This window comes from Schistocerca piceifrons, chromosome 3 (genome assembly GCF_021461385.2).
Source record: "Schistocerca piceifrons isolate TAMUIC-IGC-003096 chromosome 3, iqSchPice1.1, whole genome shotgun sequence".
Lineage (NCBI taxonomy): Eukaryota > Metazoa > Arthropoda > Insecta > Orthoptera > Acrididae > Schistocerca > Schistocerca piceifrons.
The window spans coordinates 582,320,785-582,337,690 of NC_060140.1; the positions used below are offsets into that span (position 1 = coordinate 582,320,785).

General features: G+C 39.7%; 1 protein-coding gene across 1 annotated transcript in view; it reads left to right on the forward strand.

Moving 5' to 3' along the window:
- Nucleotides 1–2,021: 2,021 nt before the first annotated feature.
- LOC124787992 (THO complex subunit 1) overlaps nt 2,022–16,906 on the forward strand; it is a 99,928-nt gene continuing 85,043 nt past the window's right edge. The window contains exons 1-3 of the mRNA XM_047255024.1: nt 2,022–2,178; nt 4,676–4,752; nt 4,834–5,129. Of these exons, the coding sequence (XP_047110980.1) occupies nt 2,143–2,178; nt 4,676–4,752; nt 4,834–5,129 (409 nt within the window). The 5' untranslated portion in view covers nt 2,022–2,142. The remainder of the gene's footprint in view (nt 2,179–4,675; nt 4,753–4,833; nt 5,130–16,906) is intronic.

Below are 16,906 nucleotides of genomic sequence, written 5' to 3' on the forward strand. Positions count from 1 at the left end.
CACCATGCAGCAACAAATAACTGAAAAAAATTTATGATAGTCGGTTCTGTAAAGATGGAATAGAAAATGATATGTTACAAGATTCATACCCTCTACGTTCAGCATACCAACCACTTAGCTTAATCAGTACACTATAGCGGGATTTCAAACTCTGAAGTTGTTACTGTAGTTCTAGTCATGTATCGGATCACTGGAAATTCTTTTTTGTTGATTATTCACAAAAGATGACCTATGAGAATAACCTGATATAATACCTGAGACCCTAACTAGCTCAGTTGCATATGTGGTTTCCAAAATTCGATCAGAACATTGGATACTTCTTCTTGTAAGGGAAGCAGTACCAGAAGTCCCCACAGTACTTTTACATACACACGTAAAAACACCATTGTAAAGTGATTTGGTCGAAGAGGATGGAAATTTCGAAGCACTGTCAAACTGAAGAATTTGAACTGAAATTTACTCTTTTCGCTGGGAGTTTCTGTTGATTCTCCAGGATTATCTTTGCGAATATCCCGAATTCTTCTCATAAATCTGAAGCTTGCTCCTGTGTACATCACTGTTCATCTTATTGGCTGAGAGAGAGGGTGGAGCAGCTCTTTATTTTTACGCTCGTCCTCGAAACATTCAACGACATTATTAATCATTTTTCTAGATCCACTCTGTAAAGTACTCCCCTTTGCTCTTCTCTGAGAAGTGGAAAGAGTATCTGGTGTTGTCCATGACCGGCCAGGAACAGTTTCGTCGCTCATCAAGAGATGTATTAATTTGCGATACAACACAAACAACACAAGAATCACTATACAGTAGTTTAAGTGCAAGGTGCTACATTAGATTACTGAGGTTAGCAACAGCTGGATACAAAACAGGAATGGGCTTAAATCGAATGACTTTTACCAAACCAGAACTGGGGAGCCCTCATTCATTTCTTTGTGAACCGACTACACTAATTTTCCTTCTCTTACTTTCCCTAGTATCGAATCTCAGTTCCTCATCACAATTAAATTTTCGCCTCTCTTAACTGTCTGAATAATTTCACAAGTGTTTTCAATCTCTTTAGCAAATGATGAGCTAGAAGGCATATACTCTCCTAGTACCTTGACAGGTTTGGTTGTGTGGTTATATTGGTCACAATAATGCATTCACTATCTTGTTCCTATTTGTTGTTACTTTTATTCCTGTGTTACCTGTATTTGATACTTCAATCTGTCCATTTCTTTCTTTAAATTCTCTAATCTACCCAACAAAACGATTTAATATTCAATGCTCTTACTGAACATCAAATTTATGTTATGATCCATCCTTTCCAGCAGTCCCCACCAAGACGTCCAAAAGGGGGGCTATTTTTAGGTGGGAATAATTTCACAAGGGGGGAGTCCTCTTAGAGGACCCCATTATCATTAAACGACATAGTAGAGCTACATGTCCTCGGGATATCTAATAGCTGTAATTTTTCCTTGCTTTCAGCCACTTGCAATAAAATCAACATAGCAAAACCATGTTCACTAGTGTCACGAAGCCAGATCAGTCAATCATCTAGTCGGCTGCCTCTAAAATTACTGAAAAAGCTGCTGCATCTCTTCAGGAACCATTTGTTAGTCTGCCTTGTCCTCCGACACATGTGGAAGGACCTACATATGGAGTAGATATCTTAATCGCTGAAGCACAAGCCACCTCACAGCGGCGTGGTATTTCGCTCTGTAGGGAATTCAGTGAGGGGAGGGAGGAGAAAGTCATATATATATATGAATGATAGCAATAAAAAGACTAATTGTATCACAATCACTGGTAGCTGGCACCATTGAGGACGGCACAGTACAAAAACATATCTTGAACTGGATAAACTAATCGACCATACTGATTTTCTTGTTACCAGCTACTGTTGAGGCAACACCCCCTGAAGTAATGATGGTTGTAGTTCAGTGTCGTGAACATCATTGGTTACATTGTTATCAAAGCCATTGTAACTATGAACCACAGGCATACAAGTGTCTGTGCCATGAACAAATTGTACTCGTATCTGCGGTGCAGTCTATGGTAGTTGTGATCTTTGAAACATATGTTTACAAATAACGTGTGCAGTGGTTTGTTGTGTAAATAGTTGCCGGTATTGTTTGACATTTAAAAATATAGAACATATTCAAAATGCACGGATTTGATTTGATGCGGGCGCAATTTAAGGTGTAGTAACAGCCATTACATACAAATCTCCAATTTGTTTTCATCTTCTTCTGCCGTGACTTTAGGTTGCGTATTGTACTAGCAAGCGTTTCTTTCTTTGTTTATTTCCTTTTGTTTTGCCATCTATAGATTTATGTTCTGTAGCTATGTAACAGAATGATGTCTGCTTTGTCACTTTGTACATATTTTCGAAGAATGTTCTTGACTGTTGTCCCATGTAAACGTCGAGGCATTTTACGGACAACACTGAGGTTAGAGACAGGTTTACATATAAACGGTCTGCCGTGGACTGTTACTGTTAGGAATACTTACGCGTATAGTGAGTTGTTGGAAGCAACGGTGCTTCGCAGTCAAAGGTTTATTTTTACGCTTTATATGATAATAAGCACTGGGAAATTCAGTTACGAACAAATGATCATGAATAACAATTTTACTATCTGTAAAGCTTCCAATGGTCGCAATGCGGGCATTCAATTGGCTACTGAAACTTTCGTGGTGCTCAGATATTTGGTTCATTATGACGTTCATAGTAAGTTCTGTGAGGCGCTGGTTGGTACATCCCAGTGGTTGACAATTTGCTGTTCAACACTCACTCGTAAATCACCATCACTAAAAGCAAGAACTGGACTGGGCTAAGGAGCTCAAAACTTGTCGTCTACCAAGTTTTCTTCAACATTGACGTTGTTAATTATTAGGATGGTATTTTGCTTTCTTACATTTTCGCTTTATTTACACTTGTATGATACACTTGCCGTGGCATTACTACAGAAACAAATCAAACTGTACAATAGACAACTCCTTGCATCCTCTGCTTTTAATTCCAGCTGTTGCAGTGTACTACATGCAGTAGTCTTGGGAACCACTAACTTTTTAGCTCCTAGTATACTTCTATGATATCTACATTCTTTCTGTTCAGAAGGAAATAATTCTCTTTCAACTGTTTCATCATTGCAGCATACAATTCTTGCTACTGTTTTGTGTATTTCCATCATGATTGTGGATTAAATAGTAGTGACTTCATTAACATACTGGCTGTGGGTTTTTAGTAAGTTGTCAGTTATTAAAATTCCTTCTTTAATATGAAAGTAATGTAACATGATTTTATTTCATTTTTATAATTTTATGGGGTACTCCCAAAAATTGTATTTTAAAATCTCTTCTAATATGATATGTTCTCCACTTCAAGTCTCTTTCAGTACCACCTCTGCCTTTTTCTCAAACTAAATTCTTGTAAGGTAGAAATGTAAAATTATGCACATTACAAAACCCAGAATTAAGTAGCACGCAATGACAACAGTATCAGTGAGTCACAGTTAGAATAAGTCAAACCATACAAATGACTAGGTATAACAAATTGTGTGGATATGAATTGGAATGAAACCATATGTTCAGTCATAAGTAAAGCATAGGCCCCTACATCAGACATTGCTTCATCGCTAAGAAATTTGGAAAATGCAGTCTTCATAGAAGACTGCTTGCAAGCACTTGTGCATCACATCTTAGAATATTGCTCAAGTGTGTGGGACCCATATCAAAAACGGGGGGGTGCGGGGGGGGGGGGGGGTGGAGTAACAGAATGTATTCAAAGAAAGGCAGAACAAATGGTTACAGGTTTGTTTTACTTATGGGAAAGTATCGTTGAAATACTGAAAAAATTTACATTCCCGGTGCTTGAAGATGCACAACTCATTCTGTAAAAACTCACACATAAAGTTTCATTAACTAGTGTTTAGTGACAAATTTAGAAATATACTGCAACCTCCTAAATAGAGGCAACTATTTAAGTGTGCATAGAGGTCTTTAAGCAGGCATCCTTCCTGCTCTCCATACATGATTCGAATGAGAACTAACTTGTAGTACCATGGTAAGTATCCTCTGCCATGCATTTTACAGTGGTTTACAGAGTGTGTATGTTAACATAAGTGAAAGCATTACTACTACATTTTAGTATATCCCATTGCCCACTACAGGAATAGATTTGTTTATCTCCATCTGGATGGCTGCTCCTAGACCTGCCTATTCATCACATCAGGTTGATCTATCTTTTTTGACTGCAGCAAACTCTGATTTTCTTTTGTCATTTTGCAGTCTTGTTACTCTGTGAAATAACTGTCTCTGACATAGCAGTCATTAGATGTTGTAATATTTTGCACTGAGCAAATTTGTCTGGTCATTTTTTTGCACTGGAAAAGTAATATGGCAGACGTAATTGCCACAGTCAGCATATGTATTTCCTCTAGTTTCACTGATTCATAGATTTCTTCCAAATTGTTAATGTTTACACCATCTCACTTTGATACCTTATATTATCAAAAGTGATATTGGCATAGGTATATTCTGACTATAAGACTGATATGTAATTATTTAAAATCCAGCCATTTCCTTTTGTATCATACAGGTGTTTTAATTCTCTTTGTCCACCTCTGATTGTAAGAGTAAACATTTTGAACAACCATGCCAAAAATACTGTCACTAATAGTTGCTAAATTAATTTCAGGAAATACTCAACACCCAAGGCTTTGATCGGCAGGCCTTGGATGTACTAAAAAGGAACTATGATATGTTTCAGGCAAAGTGAGTTTGATTTCAGTATTTTGTGATGAATAATTGCACATTAAATATATAATGAGTGTCCTTTAACCTTCATTGTCTCAGTGATGCCGATAAACATTCTGCTTTGGATCAAGCTGTACGAGAGCACTTACTAAGCCTGCTGTGTGAAGATAGTGATGTAACCGTTTTGGAGCAGTATGTGAAGTTCTGTATACAAGCTTGTCGCTTAGACATGTGCACACCAACAATGCCAGTCGTAGTTCTTGGCGATATATTTGATGCACTGACACTGGATAGATGTGAAACATTATTTGCCTTTGTTGAAAACGGTGTTTCTGTTTGGAAGGAGGAACTGTTTTTTAGTGCATGTAAAAACAACTTGCTTCGAATGTGTAATGGTAAGTTATTGTGTCCTTCATAAATAGGTGATAATTTTGTGTGTAATATGAAATATGAATATGAATATATGAAAATTTGCTTAGTAAAGACTTATAATGTGGCAGGCAGTAACACTTTCTTGCACTATATGCAACAGGAGTGTGAATATTATATTATCCATAAATACAGTACTGGCCATTAAAATTGCTACACCAAGAAGAAATGCAGATGATAAACAGGTATTCATTGAACAAATATATTATACTAGAACTGACATGCAATTACATTTTCATGCAATTTGGGTGCATAGATCCTGAGAAATCAGTACCCAGAACAACCACCTCTGGCTGTAATAACGGCATTGAGTCAAACAGAGCTTGGATGGCGGGTATAGGTACAGCTGCCCATGCAGCTTCAACACGATACCACAGTTCATCAAGAGTAGTGACTGATGTATTGTGATGGGCCAGTTGCTCGGCCACCATTGACCAGACCTTTTCAATTGGTGAGAGATCTGGAGAATGTGCTGGTCAGGCCAGCAGTCGAACATTTGCTGTATCCAGAAAGGCCCATACAGGACCTGCAACATGCGGCTGTGCATTATCCTGCTGAAATGTGGTTTCACAGGGATTGAATGAAGGGTAGAGCCAAGGGTCGTAACACATCTGAAATGTAATATCCACTGTTCAAAATGCCATCAATGCGAACAAGAGATGACCGAGATGTGTAACCAATGGCACCCCATACTATCACGCCGGGCGATAAGCCAGTATGGCAATGACGAATACACGCTTCCAATGTACGTTCACTGCGATGTCGCCAAACACAGGTGCGACCATTATGATTCTGTAAACAGAACCTGGATTCATCCAAAAAAATAACGTTTTGCGATTCGTGCACCCAGGTTCGTCGTTGAGTACACCATGGCAGACACTCCTGTCTGTGATGCAGCGTCAAGGGTAACTGCAGCCATGATCTCCGAGCTGATAGTCCATGCTGCTGCAAACGTCATCGAACTGTTCGTGCAGATGGTTGTTGTCTTGCAAACGTACCCATCTGTTGACTCAGCGATCGAGACGTGGCTGCACGATCCGTTATAGCCATGTGGATAAGATGCCTGTCATCTCGACTGCTAGGGATACGAGGCCGTTGGGATCTGGCATGGCGTTCTGTTTTACTCTCCTGAACCCACCGATTCCATGTTCTGCTAACAGTCATTGGATCTCGACCAACGCAAGCAGCAATGTCGCGATACGATAAACCGCAATCGTCATAGGCTACAATCCGACCTTTATCAAAGTTGGAAACGTGATGATACGCATTTCTCCTCTTTACACAAGGCATCACAACAACGTTTCACCAGGCAACGCCGGTCAACTGCTGTTTGTGTATGAGTAATCGGTTGGAATCTTTCTCATGTCAGCACGTTGTAGCTGTTGCCACTGGTGCCAACCTTGTGTGAATGCTCTGAAAAGCTAATCATTTGCATATCACAGCATCTTCTTCCTGTCGGTTAAATTTCGCGTCTGTAGCATGTCATCTTTCATGGTGTAGCAATTTTGATCGCCAGTAGTGTATTTCCTTTGTACCACACTCCAGTGAATGAATAAAATAAAGTATACAAGATGATAATTCCCATCGTGTGTGTGTGTGTGTGTGTGTGTGTTTGGTAGCTTTAAGTTTGTTCTTTGTTCCATAGTGCATATTCACAGTAAATGCTATGATGTGGAGCATTTCAGTTAAACGAAAGATTTGAAATGAAGTCACAAAAATATGTACTTATATGACTAGATGTTGGCTATTTACATGTTTGTAATTGATTACTTATTTCTATTCAAGAAGGAATTTTTAAGAGAAAAGTTTTAATCTACATTTGAAAACGCTTTTGCTGTCTGTCAGCCATCCTGTCTCCATAAGCAGTTGGCCGAGCAGTTTTATAGCTGTGTATTTCACTTCTTTCTCTGCCAAGGACCGAGCGAGGTGGCGCAGTGGTTAACACACTGGACTCGCATTCGAGAGGACGGCGGTTCAATCCCACGTCTGGCCATCCTGATTTAGGTTTTCCGTGATTTCCCTAAATCGCTCCAGGCAAATGCCGGGATGGTTCCTTTGAAAGGGCACAGCCGACTTCCTTCCCCGTCCTTCCCTAATCCAATGAGACCGATGACCTCGCTGTCTGGTCTTCCCCAAACAGCCCAACCCAACCCTCTCTGCCAAGGTTAAATCTGTTTAGTGTAATATCGATATCCAGAAACACGATACTGGAATGGGAAAAAATTTACAGTTTTGTATCGTAGAATTTACTTTTGGCATCAAAAAGGTAACATATCTTGCATTTTTCATCATTCATTCATATTTTCATATATACTGGGTGGCTATAATAAAACTGGCTGTGTTCACAGCACTGCAGTGTGGGCTTCATGCATTACAGGAAGCTTAAACAGTGTATGTATGTTTCTTAATTGTTGTGCTCGCGGAGAATGTTGAAAAAAAATAATAGTTCCACCTTGTAACACTAGGTGAAAATAAGGCTCTGTAAGCAGTCAGAATATGGTGGTGTGTATCAAACATGATAACACGGTTCTTGCATGTTTATTAGGATATGCTTACAAGTTACAATATGTGTTAAATATGATCTTCTTACTCGGCAACATGCTGCATCCATAACAAGGCATGGTTGAGAGTTGCTAGCAACATATCCAGTGTAATCAGAGCAATAGGTCATCATAAGCTATCCTTCAGATCATAAAGAGTACAGATACATCCCTGATAGACACTGTTTTTCAAATATCCCCACAGCCAGGTGTCACATGGGTTTATATGGGGGGGGGGATCTGGGAGGCCACACATCTTGAAATTGCCTAGAGATGCTGCAGTCCTTACCAAAGGTTTCTCAAAGCAAATCTTTAACCTGGCCCACGACTTGTGGTGTCATCCCATCTTGTGTGAAATTAGTGGTGTGGACACAGTCACATTCTTGCGAAGCTGGAATCATGTGTAGCACCCATGTGAGCCAGAAAAGAATCCTATCTTGGTACTTCATTTGGTGCACATTCTGAATCGTTTAGGGCTGACAGTGTAAAATGTGCCACAAGACCTTTTTAACTATTGACCAGGGGAGAAAATTCCCTTGATACAGTTTGAGCACTGGCTGCAGAATTTGAGGCATTTGCTGCATGGTAGGCTATAGCTGTAGCAACTGATATGAGAATGGAAAATATCCCTCTTCCTCCTGCACCACCTAATTTCGTCTCAAAAGCATTGCATTTCATTGCAAAAAGTTCAACCTTCTTAACTTGTTATACCAATAGTCGCTTCTCAAAAGAAATCAACACGCGTCGCCAAGTGACAAACAACTTACTGATGTCAAAACAGGCAACATTTCACATTCAGACTGCTTACAGCACCATATTTTCACCTGGTGGCACAAAATGAAACTATTATTTGTCTCAGCATATTTTGTGAGTGCACTGGTTAATGAACATACCTACTATGTTTCAGAGTCCTGTGATCTATATAGCCCTCACTGCAGCACTCACACCACCATCAGTGTAATTCTAACCACCTGGTACACGGTTCTGAAAAAGAAGTATTCCTTGTGTTTAGTGGTTGTACTATGGACCAAAACAAGAAAGAATTCCAGTAAACATTGGTTCTTAATCCATACCTTAAGGGTTATGAGCACGTGTTCATCTTCGCTAATGTTAAACACGTCTTTTCTGTTGCAAGTTCTTGCTATTATTAATGACCTGCAGACTGCAATAAACAAATGAGGGCATATTATTGTGTTACTGTGAAACAGCAGAGCTTCCAATGTAATCTGCTTGCTGTTACGTACAACCTACACTACTGAGCCATCGCTAAAGGAGGTGTTCAATATGATGTCCATCCATAGTAAGGCATGCTCCTGTCTGACGTCTGTGTCTGCATTTACACAGATTTGTGAGACAGACAAAATACATCTACAGCTACATCCATACTCTGCAAACCAGAATGAAGTGCATGGCAGGGGATATGTCCCATTGTACCAGTTTTTTAGGGTTTCTTCCTGTTCCATTCACTTATGGAGTGCAGGCAGAATGGTTGTATTAATGCCTCTGCACTTGCTGCAATTAATCTAATCTTGTCCTCATAGTCCCTATGTGAGTGATACATGGGGGGTTGTAATATATTCCTAGAGTCATCATTTAAATCCATTTCTTGAAACTTTGACAGTGTTACAACATAGGGAACCACACACTCTCAGACTGGTCACTTATAGCCCGGCAGGCATTAATGACGTGTTCTGTAGTGTGTGTACATCATTAGTGGGGCTTGCCTGCACCAAAGTCTTCAAGTGTCACCCCAACTAAAAATCCAAGCCATTAATATCAGGATAACAAACTAGCCAATGATCTCGCTGACCGATCCATCATTCATTAAATGTCTTTGTGAGATGTTCTCAAACATCTAGGAGAAAATGGGCTGGAGCTCCATTATATGTGAACCACAATTGCAGCTGTTGCTAAAATGGTACCTTGTATAGCAGGACAGGCAAGTTGTTTGAGAGGAACTGAGAATACCTTGCATCAGTCAACCTGTTTGGAAGTATTTAAGGTCCTATTAGTCTATTGCCAATAATTTCTGCCCATACAATTAACAATATAAGAGAGAATCTGAGTAGTCATCTTAGGTTGTTTGCAGATGCTGCTGTCATTTACTGTCTTGTAAAGACATCAGATGAGCAAAATGATTTAGATAAGGTGTCTGTATGGTGCAAAAAGTGGCAATTGACCCTGAGTAAAGAAAAGTGTGAAGTTATTCACATGAGTACTAAAAGAAACCCGCTAAATTTTGATTATGCAATAAGTCACACAAATCTGAAGGCTGTAAATTCAACTAAATATTTAGGGATTACAACTACAAATAACTGAAATTGGAACAATAGCATGTGGTGATAATATTATGGATAGAGCAAACCAAAGACTGCGATTCATTAGCAGAACACTTAGAAGGTGCAACAGGTGTACTAAAGAGACTGCTTACACCACGCTTTTCTGCCCTATTCTGTAGTATTGCTGTGCAGTGTGAGATCCGCATCAGGTAGGACTGATGGATGACATCAAGAAAGTACAAAGAAAGGCAGCTCATTTTGTATTATCGCGGAATCGGGGAGATAACGGCACAGACATAATACGTGAATTGGAGTGCCAATTATTAAAACAAAGGCGTTTCTCGTTATGATGGGATCTTCTCATGAAATTTCAAATACAGTTTTCTCCTCCGATTGCGAAAACATTCTATTGGCACCCACCTACATAGTTAGAAATGATAATCAGGATAAAATAAGAGAAATCAGGGCTCGCACAGAAAATTTAAGTGCTCGTTTTTCCTGCGCGCCGTTCGAGAATGGAACGGTAGAGAGGCAGCTTGAAAGTGGTTCATTGAACCATCTGCCAGGCACTTTATTGTGAGGGGCAGACTAATCATGTAGATGTAGATACATTAACTGAAAGTTGGTACCGATGCCTTGCTTCTTCAGTGGCATCTGTATTTGCATCAGCCTACACATGGTTATGAAAATTGACAATTCCAATTCACAAGAAATCAGTCTCGTATGTAACAGTATCTTTGTTGTAAAAAGTGGAGCTTCACTGCTTCTTCACAACTGCCATTTGGAGAACTGCATTCTGACGGACTTATTGTGCGGCTGAGGGACTTGGACATGCTGTACATTTTGTGGGTGTAGCAACTGTTCATGCAACATCACCCAGACTAGAAGATGACTTACTCTGATAGATGCTGAAATTCAACGAGACTGATTCCAGGATTTTCCTCATCTCATTACAGTACTTGGGCCTTCACAGCAGGGTAGGAATGGTATGAGGTCTGCCATTGTTGGAGCCAGAGTCTACCAGTCTCCGGAAAAGATGGCTGAAAAATTAAGCTGAGTGTGTCCTGTGTTCTGGACATTTTTTGGCACACAGAACGGTGATTCAACAATGGCTTCAGTTTGCTAGACTATAACAGAGATCGTGCCTGCCATTTCCGAAGTGGAGTAACAGGCTTCCAGTACGCTGACAAGTGCGCAGATAGAATAGCACTGTAAAAGCATTTTACAAACTTATCAAAGCGCAAACTGGTTTCATTAAAACTAATATATGAACTGCACTTTTGCAGAACTGTGAATGCAATTTAGAGTAACAATACCAACAGATGTTTGATGATTGCTGTATCAATGGACAACAATAGAGGAATGTGTCCTACTTTGTTTATTGCGTTCTGTAGGTCATTCATAATAGCAGAGAGCTTGCAGTGGAGGAGATGTGTTTTACAGCAGTGAAGATGAACATATCCTTAACTGAATCTAAATATTTTTACAGGTCTGCAGCAGATGTGTTTTCATCAATGTGTACACTGAAGAACTCTGAATACTCTACCCTGTTTATTGTTTTTTGTTGGTTCATAAGATTAGTAGTGTGTGGATTATTTTTGACAGTACAAAACTGAATGAGCTGTGTTTTTCCAAAGTTTTCAATCCAGAATCCAGTACATTTGTGCAATACCTATTAAAACTTTATAAAAAACATTATTTACTATTTTCCCAGTAAATGCAATTTTTTTGGCTTGACAGCAATACTTGGATCACCTATATAAGGGAGTAATTCTGACTCCTCATTCAAATGAAATGATAGCTCATTACATAGAGTAAGAATAGACATGTGATGGGATCCTGTGGAAGATCCATTGTGATTTCTTCTCTTGCAGATGATGTGGTGTCCCTGTTGGTATCACTTAAGAGGTCTAGTGTATCTTTATGCATCCTGTTTTTCAAATCAGTATTTGTAATAAATGTAAGGGTGGTTTTTCCTTGAATGCTGCTATAACCATGTAACCCAAGGCTGCAGTTCCCTGGGATTATATTTTATGGTAGCTCTCCATCGAGCAACCATGAAGAAGGTTTTGATTTGGAACCGCAGTGATTAGATTCAAAGTTATGGGTGTCTAACAAGAGCATTGCATCAACAGATTTCTTATGTGAAATGGTGCACAGCTAGGAATTGAATGCTCAAGTGACAGATACTGCCCAGAATGATCCTTCTATGGTGCTGCTGAAGAAACAAGATTACAGAATGAACTAAGTAGAGTTACAATGAGTGAAGTTTGTGGGAGACAATGATCACAGATGCATGAACAAAAAAAAATATTTCTGTAGAAGCAGAGATTACAGTTTGGCAAGCAAAGAATTCTGTTATGATTCCACTAAAGAGTACAACAAACACAAACACGTTGTCATTGGCTAAATGTATCAAGTGTGTCAGTTCTGCTGTGCCAAGAAATCCGATAGAGAAATACAAGCAGTGTGTCACATGAGTGGATAAATTTGATTTGTTCCATTGGAAATTCCCCCACCAGAATTAGTTCATTACATGACTGAAGAAACTCTGTGATTAAAACATTTTCTGCAAAATATGAGAGTGTACAATGCTTATATTCAAATGACTTATCATTTGGTGCTACTTCTGTGAGCAGTGACCAACATCAATTTAACCCTGTGCTTTCTATTAAGTACAATTGATTGGTTCACTTATTCAAAACAGCAGTGGATCATGGTAACAAGTGAGTATACATTTGTGATTTGAGCTGAAAAAAGACCTGTTTGAGAACATGAACATCAATTTACTGAACCTCAAATCAGTGAAATTGCCATTGTAATTGTGGTCAGTGAGTACACGTCATGACATAATTATGCTACAGAGAAGAGAAGGATCACAATGTATCACAGGAATACATCATTCTTAAGATCCACTTACCATTTAAATTTGAAATAAGTATAGTTCAATGCATAGGTGAATTTATGAGTAAGTATGTAATAGTATTTGTGAGCATGAACTATGAAAGGTGTTCAGTAAGTAATGCAACACATTTTTATTCTTGGCCAGTGTTGGTTGAAAAATGTCTAATTTGTTGTGGAACATCGTGAAATATTCCTGCTTCAACTCTTATAGTTTCATGAAGTTCCGAAAGGTGGTGGCGCTATAATTAACCTTCAAGACGGAGTCTGTAATGGAGGTAGATCCAGTCAGAGAGCTGTCATTGAGTTTATTTTGGTGGAAAACCAGAGCATCACAGATATTCACAGGTGTTTGCAGAATGTCAGCGGTAACCTGGCAGTGAAGAAAACCATGCTAAGTCATTGGGCATGGCGTCTGTTATTGCAGAAAGGTCACACAAATCTGTCCAATCTCCCAAGTGCCAGCTGGCTATACACAGCTGTGCTACCCTCAGGAAATTGAAGAAATCACATCAGCATGTTCATCACCACAAAAATGCAAATAAACTCTCCTTCTCCATGAGAATGCAAGTCTGTGCACCCTAGACGAGCTCACAAAATTTCTTTGGACTGCTCTTCCTCATCCATCCTACAGCCTGGATCTCACCTTCCTACTTCCATCTGTCTGATACAATGAAGTGGGAAGCAGTGTGTGGTTGATGGGGAGCTTATTAATGCGGCAAGATGATGGTTCTGACGTCAACCAGTAGAGTGGTGCCATGCAGGCATACAGGCCCTCCCAGTAATGTGGTGTAAGGCCGTCACTTTGAATGTAGATTATGTTGAAAAATAGGATTTTGTAGCCAAAAGAGTGGGGAATAATATGATGTATTGGAATCGTGAATAAAACCAACCTGCTTCCAGAAAAAAAAATGTGTTGCATTACTTATTGAATGCCCCTCATACTAACATTTTAAAGATATTTTTGAATGCTCAGTTTTACAGAGTTCTTGAATGATCTGAAAAGTTTCCAAAAAAGCAAAAAGATTTTGTGTTGTGTCAGAAATGTTCACTATTCTTCTGTAGTATTTTTCCTTAGCAGTAACTCCAACCGAGGTAGTGCTGTGGTTAGGTTGCATTCAGGAAGATTCGGTTAAAGTCTCCATCCAGGCTTCTGTATTTTCCCATAATTTCCTGTAGTCAGGGTTCCTTTGAAAAGCCTACAGCCAATTTATTTCTGCATCCTTGAGCAGTTCAGTATTATGTTGTACCTATAATGATCCCATCATTGATGGGACATTATACCTCAATTTTCCTTCCCTGCTTTTACTAGTAACAACTGGTGGTGCTATCCCATTTTCTCTGGCTAATGCCATGGTGTTACCTCTTAGCAAAGGCTTTGGTTGGCTAGTCTCTGGAAATGAGAGCTGGACATTGATTGAAAAAGATAATGATGGAAATGTGGATATAGAAAAAGTTACTGGTACAGGTTGGAACCAGAAAAAAATAATGTGGCCCTAAAAGGAGTAAATGAATAAACTTCTCAAAGAAATAGAAAAGAGGAAGATAAAGCTTGTGGGCAGTGCACTGAGATATAAAAACATGGAAATGAGTGTATGGCATCGTTGTTTGGGAGGCCCTATCTGGGGAAGTTTGGCCGCCAAGCGCAGGTCTTATTTCTGTCAACGCCACATTGATCGACTTGTGTGCCGGTGATGAGGATAACACAACACCCAGTCCATGAGTGGAGAAAATCTCCAACCCAGCCGAGAATTGAACCTTGGCCTGCTGCACGGGTGGCAAGCACATTACCATCCAGCTAAGCAGGCAGACACTGAGATTTAACAGATGGCTCACAAATAGTTTTAAAGGGAAAATATTTTCTAAAAAGGGGCCATGGTAGAGCTAGGAAACAGTTCTTCAAACAACTGAAGAATACATTGATATAGAAACATATCAGGCAATTAAAAAGGGAGGCAGGAGACTAAATAAAACATTGCAGTACAGATCTTCGACATTAAAATATGATGATGAACAAAGCATTGATGTTGCACGTACAGGGGTTGACCAAACGTGGGGAAACACCACAGGAAATGTTTGCTTGAACGTAAATACAGATGTTAGCCAAGTCTGCAGGTGGTACAATTGTATTTGACGATGAACAATACTTGAGCAGTGCCATCAATATGTTGCAAGTGTTAGCTGGGGTCAGAACAGTGTTCTTTGTAGTTGTGAGTGCATTATACGGGAGCCAAAAGAATTCAAACGTGGGCAAATTGTTGGTGCCATATGGTGGGTGCTTCCATAATTAAGGCAGTGAAAGCATTTGGAGTTTGAAGAGACACCATATAGAAAGTGGAAAAACATCATCTACTAAGTTACAACATGGATGAAAGTGTGTGTTGAGTGATTATGACAGGCAGCTAGTGAAGAGGATTGTGATTTTTTTTTTTTTTTGGGGGGGGGGGGGTGGCTGAAGGAGTGGCACACATGCGAACAATGTCAGCATGAAAAAATGGCGCAAAGGGAGCTCCACAAGCTGGGAATTGAAGTGCGAGCTTGAGTTCCAGAAACACTCAAGAGTGATGCATAAGCTCAAATCAGGAAAACATCATGCTAAAGTCATAAAACCTGGTCTAAGGAGCAGTGGAAGAAAGTAATTAGGTCAGATGTGTCTTGTTTACACTGCTTGCAACTTCTGGATAAGTTATGTCCCAAGAGTGAAACACGGCGGAGGTTCCTTAATGATTTGGGCAGCCATATCATGTTATTCCACGGGCCCCGTGATTACTGTACGAGGTCGCATTACTGCCAAAGATAATGTAACCATTTTGGCTGAACAGGTCCACCCTGTGATAGAACATTTGTTCCTCAAAAATGATGCTGTGTTCCATGGTAACAAGACCCTTTAACATAGCTTCCATCATCCAGTACTTGTTTTTTGAGCATGAGAATGAATTGTTGCACCTCCCCTGGCCACATAGTCACTGGATCTAAATATTATTGGGCCTGTGTGGACTACTTTGGAGAGAAGGGTGCATTGAGATTGTGTGTATTACTTTGGAGAGAAGGATGCGTGATCGCTATCCACCTCCATCATCGTTACATGAACTTGCCACTATTTTGCAGGAAGAATAGTATAAGACTCCCTTGGAAACCATGCATGACCTGTATTTATCCATTCCTGATGACTGGGAGTTGTTTTGAATGCCAACGGCTTTCCTATGCCATATGAGACATGATAATGTGTTGTGATTTTGGTGTTTCCATATTATTACCCACCCCCTGTACCTACACAGGCACTCTCTGCCACGTGCATCCCTCTTGGAGAAGTTGGCTGATTGATCTTAACTCCTCTTTTGTATATTTAAAAGAATTTATATTGTTGCTGTATTTCAGTTTTCATTTCTCTTTCACAATTATTGTTGTTATCTTGTTTTGTGCGAGGGTGGTTTAAAAAGTTCTCGAAATGGAATAGAAAAAACTATATACATCACTGAAAGTAGTCTCCTTGTAGATTAATGTAATTGGTCCAAAGATGTTCCGGTGCCTTAATCCCATCTCGAAAATGAGTTACCTCCAGGCCTGCAAAATAGTTGTCAACTCCAGCTGTCAGTTCTTCGTTTGAAGTGAATTTTCGTCCACCAAGAAAAATTTTCAATTTTTGGGAAGAGATGGAAGTCTGATGGAGCCATGTCAGGTGAATAAGGCGGGTGTGGCAACAGTTCATACCTTATTCATACCTTAATTCGTGTAATTTTGCCATGGCGATGGCACATGTGTGTGGGGGCGCATTGTCTTGATGGAAGATGACTTTCTTCCTTGCTAAACCTTGCATTTTTTTGCGTATCTTTCGTTGCAATTTGTCCGGGATGTTAGTGTAGTATTCTCCAGTAATTGCCCAGTGGGGAGCATCCTCTTAGTATCCCAGAACACTGATGCCATGACTTTCCCCGAGGAAGGAATTGTCTTTGCTTTCTTCGGTGGTGAAGAATCAGCATGTTTTCACTGCTTTGACTGTTGTTTTGTCTCTGGGGTGTAATA